The sequence below is a fragment of the Barbus barbus genome (genome assembly GCF_936440315.1).
Source record: "Barbus barbus genome assembly, chromosome: 11".
Classification (NCBI taxonomy): Eukaryota; Metazoa; Chordata; class Actinopteri; order Cypriniformes; family Cyprinidae; genus Barbus; species Barbus barbus.
In genome coordinates, this window is record NC_136739.1 from 20,204,861 (window position 1) to 20,215,718 (window position 10,858).

A 10,858-nucleotide genomic window follows, 5' to 3' on the forward strand; every position below is an offset into this window, starting at 1 on the left:
ACTCAACTACATTTTTATCATGTCAAGGGCCATGATAAAACTCAACTCAATTACCGCTTCTGCTTTTTCACTTTCTCAGCGTCGCGTATGTAGCCAGCCAAAACTCAAATGGAATCGCAATTCCCTTTGTATTTCCATTTCCGATGCCTTACACGGAAACCTTTTTATTTTATTTTTTTTTTATTATGCCTTACATCAGAACAATACAACGATAAACATTCAAACGTAAAATAAACATAGAAAAAGATGAACAACATTAATATAATGAAACAGTGCCAGAGGACAGTAACAAAATATAATAGACAAATAAATAAATAAATACAATTACAAACTTTTTTTGGGGGGGGGTCACTTTATACAATAGCATACCTTGTCAATACTATACAATATTATGAGTTCTAATAGCCTTTTTATTTGTGCAATTACACAGGACTTTACAATACAGCTTGAAATCGTTTATAAAATGAGAAACGTTTGGTTTGGAGCCTGACCACTTCATTTGGGGCGTGTTCGTGTTGGGACGTGACGTCACTCACAGTCAACCGCATTTGGCGGACCATGCGTTCAATGGGTTTACGTAAAATGTGTTGATCTGAAGATCGGGCAGTTTATGTACAATTTTCATTTAATCTCGTAATGGAGAAGTCAATCTCTCAGGTTGTTTTATTTGTAAAATGCTTAAATACCAGAATGGGTTGAATTTCTAGTTAATTACAGAATAAAAAACAAAAAAATGTAATTAGGTTTTAACTAATGTATTGATATAAATAAATATATTTAGTATTTTTTAAGCTTCAAGGATGCGCGAGTCTGTGTTGTTCGTATCATCGCAGGGGAAGGAGCACTCGATGGAGACACGTCTGATGTTGATTGTTCCAGAGCTGCAGCAGCTGAGAGATTGACTATTGTATAAAGTGAGCCCCCCCCCCCCCCCCCCCCCCCCCAATTTTTTTTTATTTATTTTAAAATTAAAATTATTTATTTGTCTATTATATTTTGTTACTGTCCTCTGGCACTGTTTCATTATATTAATGTTGTTCATCTTTTTCTATGTTTATTTTACGTTTGAATGTTTCTCGTTGTATTGTTCTGATGTAAGGCATAATAAAAAAAATTAAAAAAAAAGGTTTCCGTGTAAGGCATCGGAAATGGAAATACAGGTCCTTCTCAAAAAATTAGCATATTGTGATAAAGTTCATTATTTTCTGTAATGTACTGAGAAACATTAGACTTTCATATATTTTAGATTCATTACACACAACTGAAGTAGTTCAAGCCTTTTATTGTTTTAATATTGATGATTTTGGCATACAGCTCATGAAAACCCAAAATTCCTATCTCAAAAAATTAGCATATCATGAAAAGGTTCTCTAAACGAGCTATTAACCTAATCATCTGAATCAACTAATTAACTCTAAACACCTGCAAAAGATTCCTGAGGCTTTTAAAAACTCCCAGCCTGGTTCATTACTCAAAACCGCAATCATGGGTAAGACTGCCGACCTGACTGCTGTCCAGAAGGCCATCATTGACACCCTCAAGCAAGAGGGTAAGACACAGAAAGAAATTTCTGAACGAATAGGCTGTTCCCAGAGTGCTGTATCAAGGCACCTCAGTGGGAAGTCTGTGGGAAGGAAAAAGTGTGGCAGAAAACGCAGCACAACGAGAAGAGGTGACCGGACCCTGAGGAAGATTGTGGAGAAGGACCGATTCCAGACCTTGGGGGACCTGCGGAAGCAGTGGACTGAGTCTGGAGTAGAAACATCCAGAGCCACCGTGTACAGGCGTGTGCAGGAAATGGGCTACAGGTGCCGCATTCCCCAGGTCAAGCCACTTTTGAACAGAGAAGCAGCACTGGACTGTTGCTCAGTGGTCCAAAGTACTTTTTTCGGATGAAAGCAAATTTTGCATGTCATTCGGAAATCAAGGTGCCAGAGTCTGGAGGAAGACTGGGGAGAGGGAAATGCCAAAATGCCTGAAGTCCAGTGTCAAGTACCCACAGTCAGTGATGGTCTGGGGTGCCATGTCAGCTGCTGGTGTTGGTCCACTGTGTTTTATCAAGGGCAGGGTCAATGCAGCTAGCTATCAGGAGATTTTGGAGCACTTCATGCTTCCATCTGCTGAAAATTTTTCAGCACGACCTGGCACCTGCTCACAGTGCCAAAACCACTGGTAAATGGTTTACTGACCATGGTATTACTGTGCTCAATTGGCCTGCCAACTCTCCTGACCTGAACCCCATAGAGAATCTGTGGGATATTGTGAAGAGAAAGTTGAGAGACGCAAGACCCAACACTCTGGATGAGCTTAAGGCCGCTATCGAAGCATCCTGGGCCTCCATAACACCTCAGCAGTGCCACAGGCTGATTGCCTCCATGCCACGCCGCATTGAGGCAGTCATTTCTGCAAAAGGATTCCCGACCAAGTATTGAGTGCATAACTGAACATAATTATTTGAAGGTTGATTTTTTTTTGTATTAAAAACACTTTTCTTTTATTGGTCGGATGAAATATGCTAATTTTTTGAGATAGGAATTTTGGGTTTTCATGAGCTGTATGCCAAAATCATCAATATTAAAACAATAAAAGGCTTGAACTACTTCAGTTGTGTGTAATGAATCTAAAATATATGAAAGTCTAATGTTTATCAGTACATTACAGAAAATAATGAACTTTATCACAATATGCTAATTTTTTGAGAAGGACCTGTACAAAGGGAATTGCGATTTCCATTTGAGTTTTGGCTGGCTACATACGCGACGCTGAGAAAGTGAAAAAGCAGACGTGGTAATTGAAATTGCTATTTAAATATGACTGGGTCAATACTCGTAAGATATGGGAAACACAGATGCAAACGGACTTTGCATTTCCATTTTAAATTTGGCAGTCACTGTGCATTCGCTTAAACGAAAATGCAAACAGTAATGTGCGGTTTGCATTTGCGTTTGGATTATGTCACATTTTATGCGTCCACAAATTGAAAACGCAATTGCAAATACAATTTGAAGTCCAGTGACAATTTGCAATTCCGTTTGAATAATGTCCGGAATATCATTCCACAGATAGGAGTAGATACAGGGAAACAGTAAAACAGTAGATACAGTAAACTGACACTTCCCTCTGTCTCTCTCTCTCTCTCTCACACACACACACACTTCAAAGTGTAATGACATGAAATGATTAATTGGTGTAGTCTGAATGTGTGATAGGTTGAGTCCAGTTGAAATTGCCTTTCTGGAGGAGTATGCCAGATGAGCCCCCTAGCCAAAACCCTCAACATTCTTCAGGCTGAAATCGATGTTCAGATGGGATGGCTTCTGCCTACTTTGACACTCCTCATCTCGAAATTGGACCGAATTCACATTACCTCCAGGTACTGCAAACCTCTGGTGGATGCCATCCAAGGAGGCCTGCAGCAGCGCTTTGGAAACATGCTGGTAGAGCCAGAGTTTATTGCAGCTGCAATCCTTGTTCCGAAATTTAAAACATCCTGGACATCGGATGAACAAATTGTCAAACTAGGTAAGATTATTTTAGTTTTTGTTTTTGAAAAGTGTCATCAGTTAAAGATTCAAAGAAACTGAGCCAAATCATTTTTAAAAGATATCCAACTCAAATTTTATCTTAACATTCTCAATTTGTTTAGGTTAGTTTTAAATGCACCTTGGAAATACATGGGGCAATGCTGTTCTTTTGATAATTTTATCTGGAGAAATGTGTATGATTAAAGTGAAGTTCTGATTCTTAGCATCTGTGGACTACATCAAGGACCATCTGGAGGAAGAGACTTTGAATCAAACACCAGTTGATGGTTCCAGTGCCTCTGAGGAAGAGGACTTCTTTGCAAGCATGAAGCCTACTCATGGTCAGGAAGGTATCAAGCAGTTAGATGGCTACCTTGCCTGCAAAGCTGATGACAAAGAAATTCTCAAGTCCTTCCCAGCAGTCTGTAAGTTGTCTTTGAAGGTCAACACTGCTTTACCCGCTTCTGCAGCTTGTGAACGTCTGTTCAGCACAGCAGGGCTTATTTTCAGTCCCAGGAGGGCAAGAATGGACTCAAAAAACTTTGAGAATCAGCTCCTTCTCAAGCTGAATAAAAAATATTGCCACTTTAGTTAGATCATCAGTGCCCTACTCTACTAGCACACTCACCAGAAGCAGAATTAATGGCATGCTGATTAATGATGTTTACTGCCACAAATTCTTCATTGCCATTTGAGGCTTGTTATTTTAGTACATGTCATTTGTGATGACAGTTTATGCCATTTGTTTTGAGATGTCCACACTAGTTGAGGTCACCTTTTTTATATATATATATATATATATATATATATTATATTTACCAAGTTATTTTATTTACCAGGTTTTATGTGAAGTAGTATAGGAATTAACGCACAAACACTGGCAATCACACATCCAAGCATTACTAAATTAATTTAACATTCCTGACTTTGTGGAGAAATGCATGACTGAGTTTTGTACACATGCAGCTGTGACTGGCAAGTGTTTCTTCTGACACAAAAACTAGTTCCTGTTACAGTAAATCTGATATGGCCAGTTTATATTTATGCACAGAGACATTCAGATACAATATAGTAAAAGAAAATTCATGTGAACCTGTGTATAATACAAGTTAGACTACACATTGCCGTTAACACCGCATCTTTGCCTACAGAAGCCCACATGTGATTTGATACATTTGAGCCATTTTTGCTATTTTACACGTGGGGCACTTCAGGCTTAAATCCATTTTGTACAGGCCATAAGAAGGCCAGCAGTGCCGTATCATTGCCTTAAATGGCCCACATCCGCATGCTATGTGGGGTAGCAAGCATTTTGATAGTAAAGGATGATGAATACGAAAATCCCCCCGAAAAAACGCATACGAAAATTTCGGACTCAGTGTGCAAGGACTTTAAGACTCCCAACATGCCTGATAAGCCAGTCACTTTTCCTCCAAAAGATTATGAGTCAGTGTTTTTTTTTTAATATTAATGATTTCATTACCAATGCCATACATAGCATTATAGATTCTAGAGAAGTGAATATGATAGTTCTAGAGAAAGGGCACCTGAATAATGACTTAATCTCATTGTTTTTGTAGACATATATGGAAATATGAGATAGAGGCGATAGAGACAGACATGAGAATCTGAAACTGAGACATTGTGATCTAAGCTGTCATACATAACATGTAATGCTTAATATGGTGTTATTTTTTATGGGTTTGTATCTTCCTGTAATACTAGGAAATAAACGTGGGTAAACGGGTCATATATGGTAAATACTGTCATTATTATATAATGCTGCAATTTAAATGACAATATAAAACCTAGTTTGTTTGGATAATGTACTGAATGTAACTTTCTAAAATGATAATAATCAAACTGGAGGGTTTACAAAGAAATATGCTATTACCATGACATTCTATGAAGGTTTAATAGGATTACGTGTATCTTATTATCCTAACCACAAGCTATCTGAAGCAAAACAGAAAAAAAGAGAGAAATGTTTATTTCACCAAATGTAGCTTTGGCTATATAATGTGAAAGGTAATGTATCATTTAAAAGTTCGCATTCATCAACAAGTAAGATTTTTTTTTTTATCAGGCACCAAAACTGTACTGAGATGTAAATGCTACTGTTGTTTGTTTGTCAGACAGTGCTTGCAGTGAAGAGCCGGTTGTTGTCAGACTTTTTTTTACTGTTTTCTACAGTGTAAAACGTTTTTCTATCAAGCTTCAGACTGTGTCCCTTTTCCTGTAAAAACAACCAGTTCAAGGAGATTTGAAGCAACACAGCAATTTCTGTCCAGTTTTGCAAAGTTTAGCAAACCACAACTCCCCCTGCATCTGCTGTTCTGCTTCTCTGGGGACTTGGTCAAGTTACCTCGTATTGGTCTTGAACTTTTTCCTGTTTTTGTCTGTGGTGTCACTGAAAAAAAAATTCACTTCCCTTTAGAAGATGAATTATTTGGCCAGTTGTCATACTAATTATTTTGATGCAATTCAGAAACTATTTGCAGCCAATCACAATGAGTTTGTAGTAAACCTTTTACATAAATTTAAATGCATTCCTGAAGACCAGAAAAGTAAGAATTCTAATTCAATTTATGACAATAAGTAAATTAATCTCCCATCCTCTATGAGCTATATTAGCACTCTGATTTTTCATTATGAACTGATGGAACACTAAAATGTCAATATTAGCATGCACAAAGTTTTCCCATGTAAAAGGGAAGAAGCGCCATCTATTCATAATCTTCAAAAACTCATTGTGGCTCCCTCGTCTGGCTATTTGTTGTCATTGCACTGAATTCAAAATTTACCTGGCTTTAAGATCTTGGTCAAGAATAAAATAAAATTTTGGATTAGTCACTGTGAATGGGAAGATTTATTTTTTATTTTTATTATTATTATTTTAGCATTCTAATCTTCAAAAAAAAAAAAACCACCCTTTTTTAAAGACTGGTCATAACTTTTTAAAGTCGGTTATATAAAAATGTAGATTAGTCTAAGTTGAATCCAAAAAATAACTTATTACCAGTTGGCTAACTACTAGTTGGTTGGATTAGTTTTTTCAGAAGGGTAGAATATGTTTTTCCATTTAAAAGAGGGCAGCCAGCCACTAAAACACACACACTGTAAACACGTACACCATTTCACCAGGGTACATTTTGTTATTCCTCCATTAGCCAGTTTATGTTCTCAACTTGATTGTTGTTGAAAGATTATTCTTTGGTAACAGCCATTGCAACTGAAAGTTTGAGCTAAAGTGATTAAAAAATAATTGTTAGAATCAGGACAGAGATTTTTACCCTGTGCACCCCCTAGTGGACCACAGAGTTACTGTTGCTTTAGCAGGTACTTTTCAAATTCAAATTTTATTTGTCACATACATTTTGTCTGTAAATAATAATTATAGTTGCTGCATTTACATGGACCATAGTAATCTGTTTGTATGTTGGATTAGTAGCTCAGTTGGAATAAAAAAAGTCACAATTAACACATAAACCTGATCACTTTATGTAGCGTTCATATATAAACACTATGTTCAAATTCTTCAGTGGGAATGATTTCACACTGCAAAAAATGCTTTTCTAGTTTAGATTTTTTTTTGTCTTGTTTCCAGACAAAATATCTAAAACGTCTTAAATAAATAAGTTAAATAAATAACTAAATATAAATAATTTTCTGTCTCTGTTTTTCAGAAAAAAAAACAACTAAATTAAGTGAGTTTTTCCTTAGAACAAGCGAAATAATCCGCCAATGGGGTAAGAAAAATAATCTTATTTCAAACAGAAAACAATATTATTTTGCTTACCCCATTGGCAGATTATTTTGCTTATTTCAAGCAAAAACTTGGTTAATTTTCACTTGTTTTTTTGAAAACAAGACAATAATTTTTACTTGAAAATCCTTCTTGATTTAATAATTTTTAGATATTTTGGCAAAAAAAATCGAAACTAGAAAAGAATTTTGTTTTGCAGTGCATTCTTTCCAATTGTACCAAAAGGTGTCCATGTAAACAAAGCTAGTTGTTAGTCAAAATTAAATAACATTATTTAAATACTAATTTATCCATCTTGATGATATGTTGCTTTAAAATAGCTCCAAATTTGACAATAAATTCAGGCATGACTTGTTGTGTGCTGTGGAAGCTCATCTGGCTGATTTAAATGTATGATGACACAGTTGATTGTCAGAGTGATTGTCAGGTTTATCATCCTAATTTACTAATGCTGCATAAGGAATCACTGAGATAAATCACTGTGACTCTTTCCAGTAAGACAGCTCACTTAAGGGGGTTTTGGTCATGATTCTTCTTGCTCACTTCTTTGCACCTACATTATAATACTACTTGCTTTTGCTATACTATTTGAGAGCAGATAAAAATCTCCAACCTTTAGCATACATCTAAAGTAAGAGACTGCAGTCCAAAAAAAAAAAAAAAAAAGGAGTAATTCAGTGATTGGTCATGTCTCAGTGTTGGAACGATAAAGGATCACTGATTAAATCTTTTCTTATGACTGGAATCAGAAGATTTGAGTCATTAGTCTAAACTAAAATCACCATTTCTTGGTACTTGGTAAGAGACTGCTGTTGCATGTCACTGCATATATAAATTTGCTATTTTTTTATTATTATTATTCAAAAGATCAATTTAAACAATGAAGAACTAATTCTAGCACTCAAATTAACTACAATATGTACGACAAATGTGCAATAACCTTTAAGCAGCATACAATGTCCATCTGAAACAATAGCTTGAACAGCGTGTAAAGTAATCCAGAGGTAAGAAATTTGCTGTGATATTAAGTCTCATATAGTCAATGAACTGCATTTCTTGTTGTTGTTTATCCTTCAAAACCATTGCTGGTGCTCAAGAGCACACTGCTCCTCTCTTTCTGAGTGCTTCTGGAGCTCTTATGAATTTTGTCGTTCGCAAACACGTCTTTGGAGGAGCCTTCAGGCGAGGTCCTGACCACGCTCGAGAAGGACATGCTCACTTGCTTCCTGAACAGTTTGAGTACCTTCTTCTTGTATCCCTTGCAGGCAAAGAAGTAGATGAAGGGATCCAGACACGCGTTAAGGTTCATTAAGCAGACAGTGATGTGAAGGGAGATCTGAAATTCATGCAGTTCTTGGCATTTTGGCTTGTACCGCAGCTTTCTAATCATGTACTGCAGGATGTCGATGTGATATGGGGTGTAGCACACAACAAACACGAGAATGACAGCACAAATCACACCGATGGCTTTGCGACTACAACCCGACCTCTCTGTCAGTTTATTAGACTTGGCCAAGAGGCGGAGCTTGGAGCACAGTGCCGAATAACACACCAGGATGGTGATCACAGGGATGCCGAAGCCAAGCAACACCGCACCGATGAGCATGACAGGCAGGTTCTCAACCTTCTCGAAGTTGGGATACTCCATGCACGTTATGTGACCACTTTCCTCTACGTTCGTCATGGGCATCGACAGCAAAGGCAGGGTCTGCATCAACACAACAAACCATACGGCAACACAGATGTACCGCACCTTCTGAACCTTTCGGAATCGGGAGAAGCGCAGCGGCAGCACCACAGCAATGAAACGGTCCACGCTCAAACAAGTCATGAAGTTGACGCTGGCGTACATGTTGATGTAGAACAGCAGCGCCACGGCTTTGCACAAACCCTCCCCCATTGGCCAGTGGAACCCCTTGGCGTAGTAAACGGTACGCAAGGGCAGAGCAAGGGAAAACAAGATGTCCGACACCACCAGGTTGGCGGAATACAGAGTTGTGGAGTTGATTTTTTTTAAATTAGGCCAGATGACATGCAAAGCCAACACATTGCCCAGCAGTCCCACAATGCAAATCAGAGAATACACTACAGGCAGGAAATACTGTGCCCAACCACGATGGTCGTACAGGTTGGTACAGTAGTTGGAGCCATTGTGGGTGGTGTTTGTAGCTGCTGGCATCTTCATGAGGTCAGTTATGAAATCTGAAAAAGGGAAAACGGATACATTACTACAGAACTGAGAAAATCAATCCATGCTTGTATCAGGTTACACAGTGTTATTCTGCTAAGGAAGTGCAAGCTGTTTGCATCTTTTTTTTGTAACGGGCATACGTTGCAGACAAAGGAAATGCCATTACACCTGTGGTTTCAAAGCACTCGCCTCCCAAACTCAACGTTTTTATGAACGTGTCATTATTTTTACGTGCATGTACAGAAGTTTGTGATACCGCTGTGAATGTCAAGGAAGTTTTAATCAATCATCAGCGCAAATGTGAAGACAGGAGGTCCAGAAAAGCACTGCGTTCCATTGGAGCAGCGAAAGGTGTTTCCTGTCAGTCCTACAGCTGCCTGAATTCTGCACTCTCACAAAGACTTTGACTACTAGAAAAACACGCCTGAGTAGAACACAGTTCTCTGTGATGCGGTAACAATGATTGTGTAATGGTATACTTCTGCAAAGCTTATGTTCACTTTTTTTCGGAATTGAAAGAGATTGAGAATATTCTTTATGAATATGCTGCTTTAGCATTTTGCAATCATCTATCTATCTATCTATCAAGTTTTCATATAAAAATTAATACATTAATAATATAAAAATTCAGCTTGAACATCATTTCACATATACTAACTTAAGCAAGAACTGGTCAAAACAGCTTCAAAATATAAAAAGTGTGCAAATTTGTCCTGAGCTTTTTCCTACAGTATTGATGATTAAGTACTATTTGTGTGATCCATAAAAAGATCCATTTCAATTAGTCCTTCACAAACATTATTATAAAAACATGTACTTACCAATACTTTCTTGTGCCCCAGTTTTTGTGTCTGTGTTGTGTCAAGTGGTCTGATCATTTCAGTGTCAAAAGTGGCACCTCCTGGGCCGGCATTAACCACGTTTTCTAACACACCCCGACTGCGCAATGAAATGCTGTTTCCACTCTGCTTTTGTAACCATGACGACATAATTTCCTGTATTTCTGATCAAGATCTGCCCAGTTTTTTGTTTTTTCTCAGTAGTTCTCTTTCGAGTGAGGACCTCTCGCTGTCACATGTTAATTGCCATCCTACACGTGTCATCTGTGTTCAGCTGTGGTTTCAGAAGGATGAAACACAACAGGATTTTATAACCACTGTTAAGGTTTACTTTGATCATTTAATTTGGTTACTGAATTTGTGAAAATTGTGACAGAACCGGCAATAACATAAGTAGAGAAAAAATTAATTATTTATTTATTTTAAACATATATTTATATTCATGTGTTAATGAGGGGGAAAGAATCCAGCTTCATTTATTATATAGTTTTAATTGTGAATTATTATGGTAGAATTTTAGTGGATATTAGATGGAAAA

General features: G+C 37.4%; 1 protein-coding gene across 1 annotated transcript; it reads right to left on the reverse strand.

Annotated features, from left to right (window-relative positions):
* Window positions 1–6,871: 6,871 nt before the first annotated feature.
* Window positions 6,872–10,594, reverse strand: LOC306877042 (G-protein coupled receptor 183-A). The gene is made up of 2 exons (XM_079428563.1): window positions 10,303–10,594; window positions 6,872–9,492 (listed from the first exon to the last, which is right to left on the reverse strand). The coding sequence occupies exon 2, from the start codon at window positions 9,473–9,475 to the stop codon at window positions 8,357–8,359; it is 1,119 nt and encodes a 372-aa protein (XP_079284689.1). The 5' UTR covers window positions 9,476–9,492; window positions 10,303–10,594; the 3' UTR covers window positions 6,872–8,356.
* Between the last annotated feature and the right edge of the window lie 264 nt (window positions 10,595–10,858).

What these genes read in the sequence shown, in the direction of transcription:
- LOC306877042 (XM_079428563.1), bottom strand. Translation starts at nt 9,475, where the DNA reads ATGAAGATGCCAGCAGCTACAAACACCACCCACAATGGCTCCAACTAC.